The 25,564-nt window shown below is 49.2% G+C and overlaps 1 protein-coding gene across 2 annotated transcripts in view; it reads left to right on the top strand.

Annotated features, from left to right (window-relative positions):
* The first annotated feature begins 9,257 nt into the window (after positions 1–9,257).
* The window catches only part of UFM1 (ubiquitin fold modifier 1), a 30,428-nt gene continuing 14,121 nt past the window's right edge, over positions 9,258–25,564 (top strand). Inside the window, exons 1-2 of one of the 2 annotated variants that reach the window (XM_077298183.1) lie at positions 9,258–9,392; positions 20,738–20,794. In XM_077298183.1, coding sequence (XP_077154298.1) covers positions 9,391–9,392; positions 20,738–20,794 — 59 coding nt within the window. In that variant the 5' untranslated portion in view covers positions 9,258–9,390. The remainder of the gene's footprint in view (positions 9,393–20,737; positions 20,795–25,564) is intronic. The other variant, XM_077298184.1, reaches the window with a different exon arrangement.

Here is a 25,564-nt window from a genome sequence, read left to right as displayed (position 1 = left end):
GGAGCAAAAAACGTTACATGTAACGTTTTTTGCTCCCGACGGTCCGCTTTTTCCGACCGCGCATGTGCGGCCGGAACTCCGCCCCCACCTCCCCGTACTTCCCCGCACCTCACAATGGGGCAGCGGATGCGCTGGAAAAATGCATCCGCTGCCCCCGTTGTGCGGCGGAGACGCTAGCGTCGGTGACCTCGGCCCGACGCACTGCGACGGGCCGAGCCCGACGCTAGTGTGAAAGTAGCCTTAGTCGTGAAAAAAAATTCCAAAGTTTGTTAAAAAAAAAATTGTGCCAATTTCCGATACCCGTAACATCTCCATTTTTCATGATATCAGGTTCAGTGAGGGCTTATTTTTTGCTTGCTGAGCTGACGTTTTTAATGATACTATATTGGTGCAGATACAATCTCTTGTTCACTTGTTATTACATTTTAATGCAATGTTGCGGCGTAAAAAAAAATCTAATTCTAGCGTTTTGACTTTTTTTCTCTTTATGCCGTTTATCAATCGGGTTAATTTTTTTTCATATTGATAGATTGGGCGATTCTGAACGCGGCTTTACCAAATATGTGTATTTTTTTTTATTGTTTTATTTTGAAAGGGGCGAAAGGGGGGTGATTTGAACTTTTATATTTTTTCTATATTTTTAAAAACATTTTTTTTTTACTTTTAACATGCTTCAATAGTCTCCATGGGAGACTAGAACCTGCTATAACCTGATCAGCTCTGTTACATACAGGCAATCAGGCAATGCTCAGATCGCCTGTATGTAGCAGAATTGCTGACTTGCTATGAGCGCCTCCCGGTGGTCGGCGCTTATAGCAATCCAGCAGTGACAACCATAGAGATCTGCTGGAGACCACTGGTTGTTATGCCAACCCATTGGTGACCCTTGACATGTGACGGAATCACCGATAGGTGGGATTTCCAGCACTCTAGTGCGCGTTAAATGCCGCTGTCAGAGTTTGACTGCGGCATTTAACTAGTTAACAGCCGTGGGTCTATCGAGATTCCACCCGCAGCTGTTAGAGGCACATGTCAGCTGTTCAAAACAGCTGACATATGCCGGAAAAGATGTGGGCTCAGCGCTGGAGCATACACCAAAGACAGAGAGTCCGACATCGGCAAACTATTACGCCCGATGTCAGAATTGGTTAACATGCATTTTTATCGCATTTTTTACTTTGTGGTTTAGTCTCGGTTTGGTGTGTCAGGCTTTAAATAAAGCTACCTTGCTTTTTAAACTGGTTGGTATTTTCATTCCACTGAACTTTATTGACATACGTAAGTGTGGATTACATGCAGGGTTTTTACCGCTTCCACTGTGGCATATGTGTTATGACCCCAGTGGACAGGGTCTCAGAGGAACGTGTAAGTCTGCGAGATTCAAAAATCCAGCTCATAGGGCTGTGGTAACTGGGTTGACCAAATAGCTACTCCTAAGGCCAACACTAGAAGTAGCCGGGGATCATGCCTACGGTGATCGCTAGATGACTCGCGCCAGCCGGAGAATCTAACTACCCCTAGGAGAAGAAAACAAAGACCTCTCTTGCCTCCAGAGAAAGGGACCCCAAAGCAAGATACAAGCCCCCCACAAATAATAACGGTGAGGTAAGAGGAAATGACAAACACAGAAATGAACCAGGTTCAGCAAAGAGAGGCCAGCTTACTAATAGCAGAATATAGCAAGATAACTTATCTGGTCAACAAAAACCCTATAAAAATCCACGCTGGAGATTCAAGAACCCCCGAACCGTCTAACGGTCCGGGGGGAGAACACCAGCCCCCTAGAGCTTCCAGCAAAGGTCAGGATACAGATTGGAACAAGCTGGACAAAAATACCAAACAAAACAAAAGCAAAAAGCAAGGAAGCAGACTTAGCTTGAAATACAGGAACCAGGATCATAGGACAAGAGCACAACAGATTAGCTCTGATTTCAACGATGCCAGGCATTGAACTGAAGGTCCAGGGAGCTTATATAGCAACGCCCCTGAACTAACGGCCCAGGTGAGGATATAGGAAAAGACAGAAGCTCCAGAGTCAAATCACTAATGACCACTAGAGGGAGCAAAAAGCAAAATCACAACAGTACCCCCCCCTTAGTGAGGGGTCACCGAACCCTCACCACGACCACCAGGGCGATCAGGACGAGTGGCGTGAAAGGCACAAACTAAATCGGCCGCATGAACATCAGAGGCGACCACCCAGGAATTATCTTCCTGACCATAGCCCTTCCACTTGACCAGGTACTGAAGCCTCCGCCTGGAGAGACGAGAATCCAAGATCTTCTCCACCACGTACTCCAACTCGCCCTCAACCAACACCGGAGCAGGAGGCTCAGCAGAAGGAACCACAGGCACAACGTACCGCCGCAACAAGGACCTATGAAACACGTTGTGGATAGCAAACGACACAGGAAGATCCAGGCGAAAGGATACAGGATTAAGGATTTCCAATATCTTGTAAGGACCAATAAAACGAGGTTTAAATTTGGGAGAGGAAACCTTCATAGGAACAAAGCGGGAAGAAAGCCACACCAAATCCTCAACACGTAGTCGGGGACCCACACCGCGGCGGCGGTTGGCAAAGCGCTGAGCCCTCTCCTGTGACAACTTCAAGTTGTCCACCACAAGATTCCAGATCCGCTGCAACCTATCCACCACAGAATCCACCCCAGGGCAGTCAGAAGGTTCCACATGACCCGAAGAAAAACGAGGGTGGAAACCAGAGTTGCAGAAAAACGGCGAAACCAAGGTGGCGGAACTAGCCCGATTATTAAGGGCAAACTCAGCCAACGGCAAGAAGGTCACCCAATCGTCCTGATCAGCAGAGACAAAACACCTCAAATAAGCCTCCAAAGTCTGATTAGTTCGCTCCGTCTGTCCATTAGTCTGAGGATGGAAAGCAGACGAAAACGACAAGTCAATGCCCATCCTACTACAAAAGGATCGCCAGAATCTGGAAACGAACTGGGATCCTCTGTCTGACACAATATTCTCAGGGATGCCGTGCAAACGAACCACGTTCTGGAAAAACACAGGAACCAGATCGGAAGAGGAAGGCAGCTTAGGCAAAGGAACCAAATGGACCATCTTGGAGAAGCGATCACATATCACCCAGATAACAGACATGCCTTGAGACACCGGAAGATCAGAAATGAAATCCATGGAGATATGTGTCCAAGGTCTCTTAGGGACAGGCAAGGGCAAGAGCAACCCGCTGGCACGAGAACAGCAAGGCTTAGCTCGAGCACAAGTCCCACAGGACTGTACAAATGACCGCACATCCCTAGACAAGGAAGGCCACCAAAAGGATCTGGCCACCAGATCTCTGGTGCCAAAAACTCCTGGGTGACCTGCCAACACCGAGGAATGAACCTCGGAAATGACTCTGCTGGTCCACTTATCAGGCACAAACAGTCTGTCAGGTGGACAAGAATCAGGCCTATCAGCCTGAAATCTCTGCAACACACGTCGCAGATCTGGAGAAATAGCTGACAAGATAATACCATCCTTAAGAATACCAACAGGTTCAGCGACTCCAGGAGCATCAGGCACAAAGCTCCTGGAAAGAGCATCGGCCTTCACATTTTTTGAACCTGGTAAATACGAGACAACAAAGTCAAAACGGGAGAAAAACAATGACCAGCGGGCCTGTCTAGGATTCAGGCGTTTAGCAGACTCGAGATACATCAGATTTTTGTGATCAGTCAAGACCACCACACGATGCTTAGCACCCTCGAGCCAATGACGCCACTCCTCAAATGCCCATTTCATGGCCAACAACTCCCGATTGCCCACATCATAATTTCGCTCCGCAGGCGAAAACTTCCTAGAGAAAAAGGCGCAAGGTCTCATAACAGAGCAACCAGGGCCTCTCTGCGACAAAACGGCCCCTGCTCCAATCTCTGAAGCATCCACCTCAACCTGAAAGGGAAGCGAGACATCAGGCTGGCACAAAACAGGCGCCGAAGTAAACCGACGTTTCAACTCCTGGAAAGCCTCCACGGCAGCAGGAGCCCAATTAACCACATCGGAGCCCTTCTTGGTCATATCCGTCAAAGGTTTCACAATGCTAGAAAAGTTAGCGATAAAACGACGGTAGAAGTTAGCGAAACCCAAGAACTTCTGAAGACTCTTAACTGACGAGGGCTGAGTCCAATCAAGAATAGCTCGGACCTTGACTGGGTCCATCTCCACAGCAGAAGGGGAAAAAATGAACCCCAAAAAGGGAACCTTCTGTACACCAAAAAGACACTTTGAGCCCTTGACAAACAAAGAATTTTCACGCAAAATTTTAAAGACCATCCTGACCTGCTCCACATGCGAGTCCCAATTATCAGAAAAAAACAGAATATCATCCAGATAAATGATCAAAAATTTATCCAGATAGTTCCGGAAAATGTCATGCATAAAGGACTGAAAAACTGAAGGGGCATTAGAGAGCCCAAAAGGCATCACCAAGTACTCAAAATGACCTTCGGGCGTATTGAATGCGGTTTTCCATTCATCCCCTTGCTTAATGCGCACAAGGTTGTACGCACCACGAAGGTCTATCTTGGTAAACCACTTGGCACCTTTAATCCGGGCAAACAAGTCAGACAACAGCGGCAAAGGATACTGAAATTTGACAGTGATCTTATTTAAAAGCCGATAGTCAATACAAGGCCTCAAAGATCCGTCCTTTTTAGCCACAAAAAAGAATCCCGCACCAAGAGGGGAAGAAGACGGACGGATGTGTCCTTTCTCCAGAGACTCCTTGATATATGAACGCATAGCGGTATGTTCAGGTATCGACAGATTAAACAGTCTTCCCTTAGGAAATTTACTGCCTGGAATCAAATCTATTGCACAGTCACATTCCCTATGAGGAGGCAATGCACTGGACCTGGACTCGCTAAAGACATCCTGATAATCAGACAAATACTCCGGAACTTCCGAAGGCGTAGAAGAAGCAATAGACACAGGCAGGGAATCCTCATGAATACCACGACAGCCCCAACTAGACACTGACATAGCCTTCCAGTCAAGGACTGGATTATGGGTCTGTAACCATGGCAGCCCCAAAACAACCAAATCATGCATTTTATGTAGAACGAGAAAACGTATCACCTCGCGGTGTTCAGGAGTCATGCACATGGTAACCTGTGTCCAATACTGCGGTTTATTTTCTGCTAATGGCGTAGCATCAATACCCCTAAGAGGAATAGGATTTTCTAATGGTTCAAGAATAAAACCACAGCGCTTAGCAAATGAGAGATCCATAAGACTCAGGGCAGCACCTGAATCTACAAACGCCATGACAGGATAAGATGACAGTGAGCAAATCAATGTTACAGACAGAATAAACTTAGGATGCAAATTACCAACGGTGACAGGACTAACAACCTTAGATATACGTTTAGAGCATGCTGAGATAACATGTGTAGAATCACCACAGTAGTAGCACAAGCCATTCCGGTGTCTATGAATTTTCCTCTCATTTCTAGTCAGGATTCTATCACATTGCATCAAATCAGGTGTCCGTTCAGACAACACCATGAGGGAATTTGCGGTTTTTCTATCACATTGCATCACATCAGGTGTCTGTTCAGACAACAACATGAGGGAATTTGCGGTTTTGCGCTCCCGCAACCGCCGGTCAATTTGAATAGCCAGGGACATGGTATCATTCAGACCTGTGGGAATGGGAAAACCCACCATAACATTCTTAATGGCCTCAGAAAGGCCATTTCTAAAATTAGCGGCCAGTGCACACTCGTTCCAATGTGTCAGCACGGACCATTTCCGAAATTTTTGGCAATACACCTCAGCCTCGTCCTGGCCCTGAGACATAGCCAGCAAGGCTTTCTCTGCCTGAATCTCATGATTGGGTTCCTCATAAAGTAAACCGAGCGCCAGAAAAAACGCATCAATATCAGCCAATGCCGGATCTCCTGGCGCCAACGAAAAAGCCCAATCTTGAGGGTCACCCCGTAAGAATGAAATAACAATTTTTACTTGTTGAGCAGAGTCTCCAGACGAACAAGGTTTCAGGGACAAAAACAATTTACAATTATTCCTGAAATTCCTAAACTTAAATCGGTCTCCTGAAAACAGTTCAGGAATCGGAATCTTGGGTTCAGACCTAGGATTTCTGGTAACATAATCTTGTATACCCTGCACACGAGCGGCAAGCTGGTCCACACTTGTAATCAAGGTCTGGACATTCATGTCTGCAGCAAGCTTAAGCCACTCTGAGGTAAAGGGGAAAAGAAAAAAAAAAAAAAATGAGAGAGGGAAAAAAAAAAACTCAAAATTTTCTTTCTTATAATCCCACTTCTGCAATGCATTAAACATTTAATACTGGCCTGGCATACTGTTATGACCCCAGTGGACAGGGTCTCAGAGGAACGTGTAAGTCTGCGAGATTCAAAAATCCAGCTCATAGGGCTGTGGTAACTGGGTTGACCAAATAGCTACTCCTAAGGCCAACACTAGAAGTAGCCGGGGATCATGCCTACGGTGATCGCTAGATGACTCGCGCCAGCCGGAGAATCTAACTACCCCTAGGAGAAGAAAACAAAGACCTCTCTTGCCTCCAGAGAAAGGGACCCCAAAGCAAGATACAAGCCCCCCACAAATAATAACGGTGAGGTAAGAGGAAATGACAAACACAGAAATGAACCAGGTTCAGCAAAGAGAGGCCAGCTTACTAATAGCAGAATATAGCAAGATAACTTATCTGGTCAACAAAAACCCTATAAAAATCCACGCTGGAGATTCAAGAACCCCCGAACCGTCTAACGGTCCGGGGGGAGAACACCAGCCCCCTAGAGCTTCCAGCAAAGGTCAGGATACAGATTGGAACAAGCTGGACAAAAATACCAAACAAAACAAAAGCAAAAAGCAAGGAAGCAGACTTAGCTTGAAATACAGGAACCAGGATCATAGGACAAGAGCACAACAGATTAGCTCTGATTTCAACGATGCCAGGCATTGAACTGAAGGTCCAGGGAGCTTATATAGCAACGCCCCTGAACGAACGGCCCAGGTGAGGATATAGGAAAAGACAGAAGCTCCAGAGTCAAATCACTAATGACCACTAGAGGGAGCAAAAAGCAAAATCACAACACATATGCATAGTTTACCTGCGGATTTTCCGCATCTAAGGTACCATATTTTTTAGACTATAAGACGCACTTAACCATAAGACGCACCTAGGTTTTATAGGAGGAAATTAGGAAAAAAAATTGTAGCAAAAAAGGTGGAAAATCCTGTAATTAATGTCCCCTACCCTGGTATATATGGTCCCCTCATCCCCATCCTGATACACATGGCTCCCTCATCCCTACCCTGGTATGCATGCCCCTTCATCCCTATCCTGGTATGCATTGCCCCCTCATCCCTATCCTGGTATTCACGCCCCTCATCCCTATCCTGGTATGCATGGCCGCATCCTTATCCTGGTATGCATGGCCCCCATCCCGTCCTAGTATGTGCATGCATGGCCCCATCTCAATTCTGGTATGATTGGCCCCAGTCCCGGTCCAGGTATGCATGGCCCCATCCTGATGATTGGCCCCCACCCCCATCCTGGTATGCATAGCCCCATCAGAAAACATTAAAAATCCAAAAACATTACACTTACCTTCCCGGCACTCCCTCGCAGCATCTTGTTCCGATGCCAGCAGCTGCTTTATGCTTGTAAGCAGAGCATGGCAGGGACGTCATGCGCTGCTTGCAAGTCGAAGGGCAGCTGCCGGAATACTCACCGCTCTGCACACCGGGACTGTGTGCGCAGAGAGCAGTGCAGTGCAGAGGGAAGAAAATGATCTTTATTCTCTCCGCCAGCATTCGGGATATTCAGTCATGAAGGCTGGGGCGGTGCTGGTTCAGTCACCTCTGTGGGTATATAGAGAAGCCTTTCATATTTGGTTTCATTTGCCGCACTTTTTTTAGTCTGGAGGGTGAAGTTGTCTTCCACTGGCTGGACTGCTGTTTTGTATCAGGATCATAGACGTAACACCAATATTCAGCCCCTGTGATGACAAAATAAATATGGTCAGTTTGTGCCTGTCCTTTAAATTCCTCACACATTCTCAGACGGTTCTCCCGCTGGTCATTTAACAGGAAACAGAATTTGATGTTGTCGCGTTGCTCCTTAACATTTTCCATCGCAAAATAGCCAAGAGGGTTGGGAAGGAATTAAGAAAACAATCACTCTGTCCGCTACGATGGATTCTCATAAACGCTACTTGGTCAATGGAGCAGGCAGAATGTCTAGTAAGCGTACCTAGCAGGAGAGGGCAGCGCTGCCTACCCACTTTACCTAAAGAAAATAATTATTTTTTTTGTTGGGTGCCCCCTCATATGGTGCTCCACAGCAGAGATATTCATATTTGTTGGTTGGGAGCGCATTATGTGAAATCTCTGCTTGCAGAACAACTGGGCGTTTCTTCAGAGTCATCCCTGGGGCGTGCCCTTTCACCCACCCTTTCCAGATGCTGCCAATCACAGCGTGACAGCATCTGAGACTGCTAGATCAGCTACAGAGCTGTGATTGGCAGCATCTGAGAGGGAGATTGTGAAAATGCACGCCCCAGAGAAGACTCTGAAGACTTGTCCAGTTGTTCTGTAAGCAGAGATTTCACATAATGCGCTACAAAGGCAACAAATGTGGCTATCTCTGTCATAAAGCGACCCAGCGAAGAACGAAAAAAAAAGTGGCAGAATCAGCAGAGCTCTGAGACTTTTATAAGCTATTTCACACAATTTTTTTTTACAAGTTTTTTACTTATCTGAAACATATGATGCTAAGAGTAAATACACCTGACTGTGGTCATCTCTGTACTTATTTACTATGTTCTCACATCTATAGATAGCTGAAGTGTCCAAAAGTATCATTATGCAAATCCCATACCTTCAGCATAGCATCATCATCATTATTAACTGCATTATTTATGTCTTGACAAAATAAAAAAAAACAACGCATTAGCTGCAAGAAAGATATTCCAGAAACTTGCAATTCACCTACTTCAGTGTCTTGCCCTCACTAAACATGGCCGCCGGGTGACTCATACACAGTGTCGTCACGTGGCGGCCTGACAGAGAATCCAATGAACACGTAATAACATGTCAGGACCCTCTGAGGGGTGTCCTAGTCTGCCTACACAGGGTGCATAATTAATATCCTTTTTGTATGTTTAAATATCTGGAAACCTTTGTCAGCTAAGTGACTTCTAGCAAGACTGAATATGTGTGTGGTAACTGCTTTGCCTTCTACGCTCTTTTGTGCAGTATTGTTGTTCAGGCATCATGAGGACAGCCCTGGATGAGGGTGACGTAGACGTCGGTGCGGCTGCAGCGGTGTTGGGCAGAGTGCTTGATACTTTAGGGCGCTGAAATTCCTACAACATGTGAGTATAATGGCGGCGCCTTGTGTCCTGCCGGCAGCAGTAACAGCTGTGCCTTACACCGGGCTATGGGCAGTGGCACAGCTGGCATGTCAGAGAGTCCTGGCAGCGCTTCATACCTGCAGCTTGTGGTCATAGCTCTATGGGCACTGCCACAAGCAGCCAATGCCCCGGTAGGTGGGATGCCACTGGCCATGGCGGAGTACAAGAGCTGGAAATCCGCGCACTGCACAGCAGGGAGATTTGTGCTGGAGTTTTCTTTACTGAGTAAATTTACACCCAGAATTAATGGTAGCACAAATCCACAGGAAAAATGTATTGTGGCTCCTACCCCTCACATTAAAGCGAACCTGTCACCCCCAAAATCGATGGTGGGGTAAGCTCACCGGCATCAGGGGCTTATCTCCAGCATTCTGTAATGCTGTAGATAAGCCCCCGATGTTACCTGAAAGAGGAGAAAAAGAGGTTAGATTATACTCACCCAGGGGCGGTCCCACAGTGGTCCGTGGTCAAATGGGCGTCTCAGGTCCGCTCCGACGCCTCCCATCTTCATTCCATGACGTCCTCTTCTGGTCTCCACACCGCGGCTTCGGCGCAGGCGTACTTTGCCCTGTTGAGGGCAGAGCAAAGTACTGCAGTGCGCAGGTGCCGGTAAGGTCAGAGAGGCCCAGCGCCTGCGCACTGCAGTACTTTGCTCTGCCCTCAACAGGACAGACAAAGTACGCCTGCGCCGGAGCCGCGGCATGAAGACCAGAAGCGTGAAGACCAGAAGAGGACATCATGGAATGAAGATGGGAGGCGTCGGAGCGGACCTGAGACGCCCATTTGACCACGGACCACTGCGGGACCGCCCCTGGGTGAGTATATTATAACCTCTTTTTCTCCTCTTTCAGGTAACATCGGGGGCTTATCTACAGCATTCCAGAATGCTGTAGATAAGCCCGATGACGGTGAGCTTACCTCACCAGCCATTTTGGGGGGTGATAGGTTCCCTTTAAGGGGAGTCTGTCCCCCAAAACTGGACTTATACCCCCCTAACAGTTCTTTCCCCCATAAATGTCATCCCTGCGTTGTAGGTTTCGTGTCTTTAGTGTTTCAGAAAAATTGTCATATGCAAATGAAGGAGGCTCCTCGCCCCCCATTGTGCCCCTAAAACCACTGTGCTGTGCGCTTCCTGTTAGCTTTACTCTCAGCACTCACATGGCCAGAGCAAGCAATGCCTGAAATGAGTTCCCAGCTCTGCACGTCAGCAATGTTGCTGCAGGAGCATAGCGAGTGCCCCCCGGTGATGGTGCAGGCGCCCCCTCTGCGTCGGTGCAGGCGCCTCCCTCTGCGTCGGTGCAGGCGCCTCCCTCTGCGTCGGAGCAGGCGCCCCCCGCTGCGTCGGAGCAGGCGCCCCCCGCTGCGTCGGAGCAGGCGCCCCCCGCTGCGTCGGAGCAGGCGCCCCCCGCTGCGTCGGAGCAGGCGCCCCCCGCTGCGTCGGAGCAGGCGCCCCCCGCTGCGTCGGAGCAGGCGCCCCCCGCTGCGTCGGAGCAGGCGCCCCCCGCTGCGTCGGAGCAGGCGCCCCCCGCTGCGTCGGAGCAGGCGCCCCCCGCTGCGTCGTGCAGGCGCCCCCCGCTGCGTCGGAGCAGGCGGGCACTCCTCCCACTCCTCCCTCTCCTGTCTTCATTGCACACAGGATCACAAAGTAGCGATACAGACAGGAGACAGGGCGCCTGCACTGACACCTTGCTTGCACTGAATTCAGGCAGCGATTGTCCGGGGCCAGCAGTGTCAATCAAGCTAAGGGGAAGTGTTTAGCCTGGTGGTTAAAAGGCCAAAACTGCGCACTGAGCCCTTGGCCACAAAGGTGAATCAATGACCCATTATTTGTAAATTAAATAAGACAATTTTTCTGAAAGACTAAAGAAGTGAAATCTATCCTGTACGCATGATTTTTTTTTTTAGGGGCTAAGTCCACCTATAGGACTATGTAAGTGGTTTACATTAAGTTTTATGAGTGACAGTAAAAGGTGTGAAATCCACAGTAAAAATCTGCAACATAAATGGACACTCCGAGGATTTTCTAAAAAAAAAAGGTTCCACAGGTCAGATGATGTGAGGAAAACCCCACAACGTGTCAGTGAGCGGTGTTCAAATCGCCAAGGCTGGCACTCTAATCTACTGGATATAAATCCTTATATATAATCCACAGCATTATTTTTCTGTGTGGACTATCGAGGAGTCCTTAAAGGGACCAACACTATTCTGTTCAGTGGCTCCTCTGACATGGAGCAGATTTTCCTAGGTTTAGCTGCTGGTGGATTCGCAGGTGGCGTTACACAGAGCTCGGTGAATTTACCTTATGGCCAATATCCCTTGTCTGAACTCCAATGTCTGAGTACAGGTTATGAGAGTGTCGCGTTCTGGTGAGGAGACCTGCGGCCAGCTCGGACATCAATGTTTACACCCAGATTTGTGACACGGCCTACATTACGGCTGCACTGTGGTGAAGGCCACCATGACACAACTAGAAGGGCCTCTCACTTCAAGATGCAGAAGTGAGATGTCTGGTAACCCTTTACAGTGGACCGATCACTTCCAGCTAAAAACACAAAAATGTGACAGTACTTTCATTAGTAAATCAGGAACATGGGCATTACAAAATCTGAGGCACCAACTGTGAGGAGAAGAGGATTCCATACAGGAATAGGCAGAACTTTGTGCCCAGATCTGGCCGGATTTGTAATGGACTTCTTAATGTAGACTCACAGGTAGAGTGTATGACCTTGGTCCGGCATCCACTTCGTTACTAGACCATTACACTTCCCGGCAGGCACTTTATTACCAGCATCCTTTGCGTCCATCCAGTTACCAGGCCCCTGTGACATCATGATAATGTGTTATGCACTGCAGCAATGTGACGTTATGGGGGCCTTGTAATCAAGAGGCTCCCAGGATGTCAATGTTCGGGTGCCAACAGGACAAGCTTGCACTGCCCTGGTCTGGCTGCCACGGAGTACCAAAGTGGACACCAGACCAGGATCCTGCAAATCATTTTTTTTCATCTCTTCTTGCTGCTATATAGAATAAAATAAGAGAACCAATTTGCTTAGTTTTCTGAAAAAAAATGACAAGGCAATGTAGAAGCTTGGTAAATGTATCCCAATGGGCAGCAAATCACAAAAATCTTTAGGATAAGTCATCTATATAAAATCCGTGATACTCCGATATCTCCACCAATCAGCCATGAATACCTCAGCTGGATGGCTATAAACAGTGTATGAATCTAACATCATAGCTCCAGCGGAGCTGATCTGCAGTAACCGGCAGCAGCCACCACTAAACTGTGTATGGCGCTCTGTACACTGCAGCCATCAGGGGTGTTGTCCGAGTGCCAGGGTTGCAGTTGCACTCGGGCCCTGAAGTCTATGGGGACAAAAAAGGCCCCTTCGTTCCATATATTATAGGGCATCTATAAGTTTGATCAACCCTCCTGAGCCGTCTACATGGATATGCAGTGTCATGATCTGTACTTTTGCCCTGTCCAGTATTTGAATCATATGTATTTTCTTGTGCTTTGACTCAATCTGTAACAAAATGTCTCCTTCCCCCAATACTTGCAGCCCTAAGCTATAATGTAATTAAGCTTTGTCAACATCACTAGGAAGGAATAGCCATTGTTCCTCACAGCAGGTGGCTAGTCAAATGTACATATTACTTAGACTATGTGGAGCTGACCAAAATAGAATCTTCTGGTGAACTCAACCATTGAACAGAAGATGTGACCCCTACCCCCTTCATGGGCGGATCCCAGGAGCTCAGACAATCCATTCTTATGTTGAGATCAGATGTGAGTTGATGCTGGAAGGAGAAGGAGTGGGCATTCTTAGCTGAGGCAAGACCCTACGTTCATCTGTGACTGCGGAAGCGAGACTTGAGCTCAGGCCATATCTCGTCATTCGTGAGATTGTTTGGGATCTCTTGGACTCGTGTGGACTATAATTTTGTTAGCTGGCACAAGGATTATCGGGAGGTGCCCCGAACCTGTTCCGTTGGACTAATTGTGGACTCTGTAGATCTACCTGCCTGTGTTGTTCCAGCGTTCTTGATAATAAATCTGTGGAATCATCCCTTGGCCTGTTGTCCCTTCTTGCTCTGCCGTACACCCCGTCACAAACTGGTGGCAAGCAGCGGGATCAGAGCAGAAGGAATGGAGGACAATGGCCCAACGTCTGGAACCAGCACCGCAGAGTACAAGAACTGGACTTTGGGGAGCCTACAATCAAAGGCCCGTGAAGTAGGAGTCCGTTTTAAAGGACTCTCCAAGGAGCAGCTAATTGAGGCTTTGGAAGGAGTTCGCCTGCAAGATGACGCTGAGGAGGGATCCTCACAGCAAATGGAGGAAAGACTGCAGCCGGAGGTAAATACCCACAAAAGTCAGTGGGTTGTATGGTACGAGGAGGAGTTGGCATTGCTGGGAGAGGAGCTCACCATCGCCGATAAGAAGGAGGCCATTCACAGAGCTCAGGAGAGGCAGAGGGAGGCCATTCACAGAGCCGAGGAGAGAGAGAGGGAGGCCATTCACAGAGCCGAGGAGAGAGAGAGGGAGGCCATTCACAGAGCCGAGGACAGAGCTCAGGAGATGGCATTGCTGGAGAGGCAGATCGCTTTGGAAGCAGCTAGAAGCTCCAGACAGACTGTAACCCCAGCACCCACCATGAGGGAACTCCCCAGAGTGTCCCGCAAAGACTTCAAGCCGTTTAATGAGGCTTCAGGCGACATTGAGGATTTCTTCCAGGACTTTGAGCATCAGTGTCGATTAATGGAAGTCCCGGACAGGGAGCGAGTCCGACATCTGGTGGGGCTCTTAGAGGGTGGAGCTGCCGCAGCCTATAGAGCTATGGGCCCTCGAGAGAACTGTGAGTATGCGGAGATTAAACTGACTATTCTTGAACATTATGCTGTGACGCCAGACACTTACAGGACTCAGTTCCGTACTTTAGCCTGCAATGAGGAAGTGTCTTTCAAGATGTATGCCCACAGACTCAAACAAATATGTAATCGCTGGCTGGAAGCAGAGGAGGCCTTAACCTGGGAGACCTTTCTCCAGGTTATCCTAAAAGAGCAGTTTTACTTCCAGTGCCCTGCTGAGATCCGGGAATGGGTGCGTGAGAGGAGACCAGCGACAGTGGAAGAAGCTGCATCTCTCGCTGATGAGGCTCTCACCATCAAGCCTCAGTGGAGGGTTCTGTTAGAGGATCGAGAGACACCTACCAGCTCCACAACACCGGTGGCCCCCAGTTCTTCTGTCCCCATTGTTCCCCGTTCCTCTAAGCCACCACCTCATGCTGATACCCGTGTAAATGTGCCTCCAGTTGCTTCTACTGCATTTTCTGGAATACGACGAGGAGAGGAAGTAGCAGAGCGCAGGTGTTATGGTTGTGGGCATCCGGGGCATCTGCAGGCCTCATGCCCAGCCAGCCCATGGAGGAGTCGTCCTCAAACCCCTACCGCACCTTCAGGTGGGAGCCGGCCTCCAGGTTCCCTTACCCCTCGCCCAAGAGGACGCCTTGGATGGAGTGAGACCCAGCACAGATGCTATCGATGTGGGCAGCCGTGGCATCTGCAAGCCTCCTGCCCAGCTGTTCAAATGAGGATTGATCCTGTACCCAGTCGTATTATTAATTATGTACAGCCAAGTGCCATGGAGGAAGACGTGTCACCACTACGTGAGGACTGGCCTAGTGCCTCACCCACCCATGTTGCACCCCTAGGAGTTTATGGGGTGCGACCTGCAGCTATGATTACGTCTGCTCATCGAAGTAAGCACTTGCAGGAGGTCGTGCTGGATGGACAGAGACTTATTGGATTTTGTGACTCGGGGGCTTTCCTCACACTGGCTGATCCCCGAGTGGTTCGGCCTGAGGCAATCCATAGAGGACCTGGGATTGTTATTGAACTGGCTGGTGGACATTGGAGGACTATTCCCACAGCCACTGTGGATCTGAACTTTGGTTTTGGGGTCAGGCGATGTTTGGTTGGGGTGATGGGAGGTCTGCCTGCAGATGTTCTTCTGGGCAATGATGTGGGAGAGCTACAATGCCAATTCGTGGCTGCATGAAGCCACATGTAAGTTACGCTCTGCCTGTGTGTACTTAACCAGCGACCTGTAGAGGTCCCTAGTACGTACACAAATTGGGAGGGGAAGGGATTGTCATGATCTGTACTTTTGCCCTATCCTGTATTTGAATCATATGTATTTTCTTGTGCTTTGAGTCAATCTGTAACAAAATGTCTCCTTCCCCCAATACTTGCAGCCCTAAGCTATAATGTAATTAAGCTTTGTCAACATCACTAGGAAGGAATAGCCATTGTTCCTCACAGCAGGTGGCTAGTCAAATGTACATATTACTTAGACTATGTGGAGCTGACCAAAATAGAATCTTCTGGTGAACTCAACCATTGAACAGAAGATGTGACCCCTACCCCCTTCATGGGCGGATCCCAGGAGCTCAGACAATCCATTCTTATGTTGAGATCAGATGTGAGTTGATGCTGGAAGGAGAAGGAGTGGGGATTCTTAGCTGAGGCAAGACCCTACGTTCATCTGTGACTGCGGAAGCGAGACTTGAGCTCAGGCCATATCTCGTCATTCGTGAGATTGTTTGGGATCTCTTGGACTCGTGTGGACTATAATTTTGTTAGCTGGCACAAGGATTATCGGGAGGTGCCCCGAACCTGTTCCGTTGGACTAATTGTGGACTCTGTAGATCTACCTGCCTGTGTTGTTCCAGCGTTCTTGATAATAAATCTGTGGAATCATCCCTTGGCCTGTTGTCCCTTCTTGCTCTGCCGTACACCCTGTCACATGCAGGTCATAGGAACCTGAATAAAATACTTCTGAAGGATGACACCAGAGAGATCACGCAGAAACCCTTCGCTGCCACCACATATGATGAATCTGCACCCCACCTGACATCACTTAAGTCATCATGATCACATGGTATGGTCTCACTTGCACAAACATGTCGTTCCGCACTCCTTGTGGACACATAAGGTCAGCTTGGCATAGTTTTACCCACACGCCACCTGTCCACGCAGGTCCATGGAGACACGGGGAGTGACAGAATGTGGCCCACGCAGTCACTGATATTGGCACCAAACTTTCTCACAACAATGACAGGTTGAGAGACCCCTTTCACTAGCACCAATGAACCAGAGTGCTGCCAGCCCGGTAGGACTTCCACCAGTTCCCCATTCCTTTAACAGGATTAGATCGGGCCAGAAACCAGCCCCGGTAGCATGGGAAGTTAAACCGAGAAACGGATGTGTGGATCGAGATAAAAGAGAGGCCAAGGTTAAATTTATAAATCTAATCGCCTTAAGGGCACACTAGACAATATACTATATACACGATTGTAACACATAAAGGTTAGATATTCATATACAGATCGGGGTAAGACAAAAGATATAAGCAGAATATATGTCAACTACCGGATGGTGTTAGATCATGGATGCCACAATGGGGCATGGCTGCCAGCTGGCTCCTAGGTCCTTCACAGCACATAACCCGGCGCAGTCCCCACTGTCGGAAGTGGACCGCATGGATCACAGAGAGTTCCACATGGCCTTACACTAACCTTTATCCCTTTTGGATCACTTCCTGCTTGCCTTCTGGGCTGAACCTAAATCCCCTTTCCTTACATCTGGCAGCTAAAAACTCCAAAACCTAAGGTGAGTCATAATTCTTAAATAGACGGTCCTAGGGAGGCAGTTTTGGCGCAATCAGGTCTGGCCGGGCACCTGCTAAACGTTAAGACCAAACACAGCTTAGCTATCTGGTTTCTACTGGCTATTCTATGTATTTCCATACCCCTGGGTGCTAGAATGGGTCGAGACCCAGCCAGGCTTTCACCACGTTCTAGGGATCTCGGAAATGTACACGATGTACGGCTAGGACTTATAGTATCTCCATAACTCCTTATGGAATAATAGCTGACTCAACAAAGCAATTTAGTTGGCATGGTATCCACATGGCCTGCAAGCCTTTTGTTCTTCTCTGAGCTGACTCAAGGTGTGAGATCTGTCACTCATAGCTTTTGTGGCTTGACCCCCCTGTTGAGCCAGCTGCACACTGAAGGGGGTTTTGTAATCCCATGCCAGGTAGGATACAAATGATTGGCATGAAATTGTATCTCCAATATTCAAATTATGCAGCTGTGGCAAGGAAAACTAAATCTCCGAGCAGTCACAATTACTTGGAGACCACCAGAGTGTGCTCGCGAGAACCCGAGCAACGAGTATACTTGCTCACCACTAATACCTTGTTACCTGTGATCCGATGTCTTATTCCAGAGGAATCCACATTTTTCTCAACATGTACCGTATTTTTCGGACTACAAGACGCACTTTTTTCCCCAAAAATGTAAGGGGAAAATGGGGGTGCGTCTTGTAGTCGGAATATACTTACAAATTATGCGGCAGCAGCAGCGGCGGCGGTCCCGATGCAGCCATGCTGGTGCAGCTGTGGATGTGCTGCGGGCAGGGACTGTGCTGCAGGCAGGGGCTGTGCTGTGGGGCTGTGGCAGCGGCTCTCTAGGCTCAGTGGGGGCTCCGACGGCATTTCTTCAAAGCCCGGAGGCCCCCCGCTCATCCGACATGTTGCGGTGGCCTCCGAGAACATAGGCGCCAGGATAATGGCCGCCGGGCCGGCGCACGCTCAGATTCAAATCTCGTCAACGAGATCTGAATCTGAGCATGCGCCGGCCCGGCGGCCATTTTCCTGGCGCCTATGTTCTCGGAGGCCACCGCAACATGTCGGATGAGCGGGGGGCCTCCGGGCTTTGAAGAAATGCCGTCGGAGCCCCCACTGAGCCTAGAGAGCCGCTGCCACAGCCCCACAGCACAGCCCCTGCCTGCAGCACAGTCCCTGCCCGCAGCACATCCACAGCTGCACCAGCATGGCTGCATCGGGACCGCCGCCGCTGCTGCTGCCGCATAATTTGTAAGTATATGCCGTCGGAGCCCCCACTGAGCCCAGAGAGCCGCTGCCACAGCCCCGCAGCACAGCATGTGCCCCAGAGCCCAGCCACTGCTGGCAGCACAGCCTGTGCCCCCAGAGCCCAGCCTGTGCCCCCAGAGCCCAGCCTGTGCCCCCAGAGCCCAGCCTGTGCCCCCAGAGCCCAGCCTGTGCCCCCAGAGCCCAGCCTGTGCCCCCAGAGCCCAGCCTGTGCCCCCAGAGCCCAGCCTGTGCCCCCAGAGCCCAGCCTGTGCCCCCAGAGCCCAGCCTGTGCCCCCAGAGCCCAGCCTGTGCCCCCAGAGCCCAGCCACTGCCGTCAGCACAGCTTGTGCCCCAGAGCCCAGCCTGTGCCCCCAGAGCCCAGCCTGTGCCCCAGAGCCCAGCCTGTGCCCCCAGAGCCCAGCCTGTGCCCCCAGAGCCCAGCCACTGCCGTCAGCACAGCTTGTGCCCCAGAGCCCAGCCTGTGCCCCGGAGCCCAGCCTGTGCCCCGGAGCCCAGCCCCTGCCCCGGACACAGAGCCTCCACCCCTGCCCAAGCACAGAGCACCAGCCTGGGATGGGATTTCCTGGAGGCCAACGCACCAGCCTGGACCACCGAAAGGCCCCTGTGACCACTTCTCCACCTGTGGCGAGCCCTTCACTGGTAAGCTGAATTCGGACTGTAAGACGTACCCCCATTTGAAACATTTTTTTTTTTCCTTATTTTTATTATGAAAATTTGGGGTGCGTCTTATCGTCCGGTGCGTCTTATAGTCCGAAAAATACGGTAACTGAGCTGTTAGTTCTATGGGTCAAACACTGATCTCTCTGAGAATCCGCCTCCAGAGAGCCTGTTTTAAATCAAAAGGCTGTAACCTGAGTGACGTGCAATGGCCGCTCTCTGCTCTCCAGATCTGCAAGTCTCACGCTGGTAATGCCCACTTTCAGGGAGATCAGTGTCCGGTCCATAGATCTCCAACTTCTCATTTACATATTAAGATATATGTGGATTTCTCTGCAATAAGACACTGGATCACAGATACCAAGGAATCATGTTATTCAGTTTCGTATGACCTGCATGCCATACAGACGGCTTAGGAGGGCTGATCCTACTGATACATTCTTAAAGACCTGTGATAGTTGAAGATTTTGCATTGAGGCCTATGAGCTTCAAGTTATACCACTAGTGATATTAGCTCATCACTGGTGGTGCTGGGTGTCGGACCCCACCCTGCCAATTTGTTTTATGATGATGTATTCTAAGGATAAGTAGTAATAGAGTACTATACCCCTCCTCACATGTAAAGCCCCATGGATTAAATGGCGCTATAATAATTAATAATAATAATAGACAACCCCTTTTAAATGAACAGTTGAGAATAGATGCATAATACGGTTTAGGCAATGTTGACATCCTGTTTTTAACACCACATTAGGCTACGTTCACATTTGCGGTCAGCGCCGCAGCGTCGGGCGCCGCAGCGGCGCCGCATGCGTCATGCGCCCCTATATTTAACATGGGGGCGCATGGACATGCGTTGTGCTGCGTTTTGCGCCGCATGGCCGCAAGCGTTGGACGCAAGAAACGCATCAAGTTGCATTTTTTTTGCGTCCAACTTTCGGCCAAAAAGGACGCATGCGGCGCAAAACGCAGCGTTTTAGCGTGCGTTTTGCCGCGTTTTTGTTTGCGTTGTGCGCTGCGGCGCCGACGCTGCGGCGCACAACGCAAATGTGAACGTAGCCTTAAAGAGGTTGTCTGGACTTCAGCAGTCAGACATCAGACTTCATGATGCTCTCTGTGCTTCAAACAGAACCCTGAGACTATCAGAGAGCAGGTGCATTTATACGGAGACTTGATTACACACAGGTGGATTATATTTATCATCATTAGGCATTTAGGACAACATTGGATCATTCAGAGATCCACAATGAACTTCTGGAGAGAGTTTGCTGCACTGAAAGTAAAGGGGCTGAATAATATTGCACGCCCCACTTTTCAGTTTTTTAATTTCCACAAAAATGTAAAATAACCAATAAATTTCGTTTAACTTCACAATTGTGTTCCACTTGTTGTTGATTCTTCACCAAAAAATTTACATTTGGTATCTTTATGTTTGAAGCATGATATGTGGGAAAAGGTTGAAAAGTTCCAGGGGGCCAAATACTTTCGCAAGGCACTGTATACGTGTGTGTGTGTATATATATATAGATAGATATAGATATATATATATATATATATATTTAGCTAAATCAGTATAATGTTATGTGATGGCCGATGATTGCAAGTGAAATGTCAGCTGCTTTCAGTGTAGGTAGATGGAAGGAAATGTCAGTGCGGTAATTGCTGTAATGTTGTTTTGTTATTTCAGGTCAAAAGTAACGTTTAAAATTACGCTTACAGCGGACCCCCGACTTCCCTACAAAGTGTAAGTACAAGCCGTCCTCTGTGCTTTCATACTGTAACCCCTTCCTGCCAGTAGACTGCTATCATATGTTCCCTTGTTAAAGGGAAGGTGCCACCAGTTTTTTTGTAGTTTGTTTTTTTTGTGAAATTAAGCTTAAAATAGTAAATAAAATGTATTAATGCAATGTTTGCACTGTTTGCAAACATTTCTATATGAAAAATATTATATATTTTCTTACAAATATATATATTGACCACTAGGGGGAGCATTTTCCGTTTTAGACCTCAAGCAGCTATAGTAAGACTTACCAGCTTTACTGTTAGCTGGAAAATTGGGGCAGTAACTGCTGACATCAGCATTTCCCTCCCCTTTTGGGTGGTCTAATATCCCTAGGGCAGAATGAAGAGCAGCATCACAGGGCAGAGCCATTTTGTGTGTGACTGCCCTGTGATCTGCTATTACCAGCAGTTACTGCATCAGAAGCTCAGCTTGTTTACAGAGGAGCAGAACACAGTGGGCTCAGCAGCATGGTGGACTGGAGGAAAAGTGAAGACATGTGGTGTTTATGTATGGAGCAGCATTATCTGAGCGGAGCTGTCTGTGACTCATCCCTCAGTAAGATAAAAAGGAGATCCAGGTCTGCAGTGAATGGCCAGGCAATGTGGAGGGAGGGGAGAGATACATTGGTATGGTTGAGAAAGCTCTCCTGTCAGCTCTCCTGCTCTCTCTCACCAGGTGTCAGCTCCCTCTCTGCAGGCTGTGAATGCAGCTTACCGGAGATCTCCGGGACTGTGTGTGAGGAGGCGGAGACAGAGCAGGAGAAGCACCCAGGGAGGGCAGCGTGTGAGAGCAGGGGATGTCTGCCCAGGACGTGCAGTGCCTAGAGTACAGAGGAGCACGGAGGTAAATCACCCGCATCCCCACTCCCCATCCTCCGGCTCCAGTGAGTGCTTCTCTCCTACGATAGAGAGTAAGTGGAGCTCGGCAGATAGCACTGGGCTATAGTAAAATGGCAGCTAGTCACACCTACAGCAGTGAGTTGTGCAGCCCACAGAGGCGTGCCCAGCTCACTGCTAAAGCAGCTACAATGTTAGAGATAGGGTCAGCGCCGGTCTATTATCTCCTATGTCCATGGGGTGCCATAAAATGACACTGATAGTGTCGTGAACTGCTGTGAAACCAAGATGTCAGCCCCCAGTGCCTTCCTTAAACTCATATAACACACAAAATCTGTTTCACATGCATTTAAAACTTGGTTATAGCAGCATGTTATGCTACATTACATTGATTAATTAATGATCTACAAACTCGGTACCTTCCCTTTAACCCCTTCCCGACCCATGACGCCACGTAGGCGTCATGAAAACCCGTGCCAATCCGACCCATGACGCCTATGTGGCGTCATGGAATGATCGCGTCCCTGCAGATCGGGTGAAGGGGTTAACTCCTATTTTACCCGATCTGCAGGGAGAGGGGGAGTGGTACTTCAGCCCAGGGGGGGTGGCTTCACCCCCCCGTGGCTACGATCGCTCTGATTGGCTGTTGAAAGTGAAACTGCCAATCAGAGCGATTTCTAATATTTCACCTAAAAAACTGGTGAAATATTACAATCCAGCCATGGCCGATGCTGCAATATCATCGGCCATGGCTGGAAATACTGAAGTGCCCCCCCCACGCCCACCGATCGCCCCCCCCCCCCGTCCTCCGTTATGGGGTCCGGTCCCCTCCGTCCGCCTGCCGGCTCCCCCGTCCTCCTGTCCGCTCCCTCCTTGCTCAGACCCACCCCCCCTGTGCTCCGTTCCCCCCCCCCCGTGCTCCGATCCACCCCCCCACCACCCCTTCATACTTACCGATCCTCCCGGTGTCCGGCCGTCTCCTCGCTGGGCGCCGCCATCTTGGAAAATGGCGGGCGCATGCTCAGTGCGCCCGCCGAATCTGCCAGTCGGCAGATTCCTTACAGGTACATTTTGATCGCTGTGGTAGGTTCTATCACAGCGATCAAAATAAAAAAATAATAAATAACCCCCCCCCCTTATCACCCCCATAGGGACAATAATAAAATAAAGAATTTTTTTTTTTTTTTTTTTCCACTAGGGTTAGGGTTAGAACTAGGGTTAGAACTAGGGGTAGGGTTAGGGGTAGGGTTAGGGGTAGGGTTATGGCATGTGCACACAGAGCGGATCGGCCGCGGATCGGCCGCGGATCCGCAGCGGATCGGCAGCGGATCGGCAGCGGATCGGCCGCGGATCGGCAGCGGATCGGCAGCGGATCCGCAGCGGATCGGCCGCGGATCCGCAGCGGATCGGCCGCGGATCCGCAGCGGATCGGCCGCGGATCCGCAGCGGATCGGCAGCGGATCCGCAGCGGATCGGCCGCGGATCGGCAGCGGATCCGCAGCGGATCGGCAGCGGATCCGCAGCGGATCGGCCGCGGATCCGCAGCGGATCGGCCGCGGATCCGCAGCGGATTGGCAGCGGATCCGCAGCGGATTGGCCGCGGATCCGCAGCGGATCCGCAGCGGATTGGCCGCGGATCCGCAGCAGATTGGCCGCGGATCCGCAGCGGATTGACAGCGGATCCGCAGCGGATTGGCCGCGGATCCGCAGCGGATTGGCAGCGGATTGGCCGCGGATCCGCAGCGGATTGGCCGCGGATCCGCAGCGGATTGGCCGCGGATCCGCAGCGGATTGGCCGCTGCAAATTCGAAGCAGTTTTCCATCAGGTTTACAGTACCATGTACACCTAAGGAAAACCAAATCCGCTGTGCCCATGGTGCGGAAAATTCCGTGCAGAAACGCTGCGTTGTATTTTCCGCAGCATGTCAATTCTTTGTGCGGATTCCGCAGCGTTTTACACCTGTTCCTCAATAGGAATCCGCAGGTGAAATCCGCACAAAAAAACACTGGAAATCTGCTGTAAATCCGCAGGTAAAACGCAGTGCCTTTTACCTGCAGATTTTTCAAAAATCGTGCGGAAAAATCTCACACGAATCCGCAACGTGGGCACATAGCCTTAGGGTTAGGGTTGGAATTAGAGTTAGGGTTGGAATTAGGGCTAGGGTTTGAAATAGGGTTAAGATTAGGCTTGTGGTTAGGGTTACGGATAGGGTTAGGGGTGTGTTGGGGTTACAGTTGTGGTTAGGGTTGGGATTAGGGCTACGGTTGGGATTAGGGTTAGGATTAGGGTTGGAATTAAGGTTACGGGTGTGTTGCGGTTAGGGTTGTGGTTAGGGGTGTGTTGGGGTTAGGGTTGTGATTAGGGTTATGGCTACAGTTGGGATTAGGATTAGGGGTGTGTTGGGGTTAGTGTTGAAGTTAGAATTGAGGGGTTTCCACTGTTTAGGCACATCAGGGGTCTCCAAACGCAACATGGCGCCACCATTGATTCCAGCCAATCTTGCATTCAAAAAGTCAAATGGTGCTCCCTCCCTTCCAAGCCCCGACGTGCGCCCAAACAGTGGTTTACCCCAACATTTGGGGTACCAGCGTACTCAGGACAAACTGGGCAACAACTGTTGGGGTCCAATTTCTCCTGTTACCCTTGCAAAAATAAAAAATTACTTGCTAAAACATAATTTTTGAGGAAAGAACAATTATTTTTTATTTTCACGGCTCTGCGTTATAAACTTCTGTGAAGCACTTGGGGGTTGAAAGTGCTCACCACACATCTAGATAAGTTCCTTCGGGGGTCTAGTTTCCAAAATGGGGTCACTTGTGCGGTGTTTCTACTGTTTAGGCACATCAGGGGCTCTGCAAATGCAATGTGACGCCCGCAGACCATTCCATCAAAGTCTGCATTTCAAATGTCACTACTTCCCTTCCGAGCCCTGACGTGCGCCCAAACAGTGGTTTACCCCCACATATGGGGTATCAGCATACTCACAACAAACTGGGCAACAAATATTGGGGTCCAAATTCTCCTGTTACCCTTGTGAAAATAAAAAATTGCTTGCTAAAACATCTTTTTTGAGGAAAGAAAAATGATTTTTTATTTTCACGGCTCTGCGTTGTAAACTTCTGTGAAGCACTTGGGGGTTGAACGTGCTCACCACACATCTAAATAAGTTCCTTGGGGGGTCTAGTTTCCAAAATGGGGTCACTTGTGGGGGGTTTCTACTGTTTAGGCATATCAGGGGCTCTGCAAACGTAACATGATGCCCGCAGACCATTCCATCAAAGTCTGCATTCCAAAACGTCACTACTTCCCTTCCGAGCCCCGGCATGTGCCCAAACAGTGGTTTACCCCCACATATGGGGTATCAGCGTACTCAGGAGAAACTGGACAACAACTTTTGGGGTCCAATTTCTCCTGTTACTCTTGCAAAAATAAAAAATTCTGGGCTAAAAAAATATTTTTGAGGAAAGGAAACACATTTATTATTTTCACGGCTCTGCGTTATAAACTTCTGTGAAGCATTTGGGGGTTCAAAGTGCTCACCACACATCTAGATAAGTTCCCTTGGGGGTCTAGTTTCCAAAATGGAGTCACTTGTGGGGAGTTCCTACTGTTTAGGCACATCAGGGGCTCTGCAAACGCAACCTGATGCCCGCAGAGCATTCCATCAAAGTCTGCATTTCAAAACGTCACTACTTCCCTTCCGAACCCCGACGTGTGCCAAAACAGTGGTTTACCCCCACATATGGGGTATCAGCGTACTCAGGAGAAACTGGACAACAACTTTTGGGGTCCAATTTCTCCTGTTACTCTTGCAAAAATAAAAAAATTCTGGGCTAAAAAATATTTTTGAGGAAAGGAAACATTTTTTATTTTCACGGCTCTGCGTTATAAACT

This window comes from Ranitomeya variabilis, chromosome 3 (assembly GCF_051348905.1).
Source record: "Ranitomeya variabilis isolate aRanVar5 chromosome 3, aRanVar5.hap1, whole genome shotgun sequence".
Classification (NCBI taxonomy): domain Eukaryota; kingdom Metazoa; phylum Chordata; class Amphibia; order Anura; family Dendrobatidae; genus Ranitomeya; species Ranitomeya variabilis.
The sequence above is the reverse complement of the archived record's forward strand: the minus strand, read 5'-3'. Positions and strand labels throughout refer to the sequence as shown.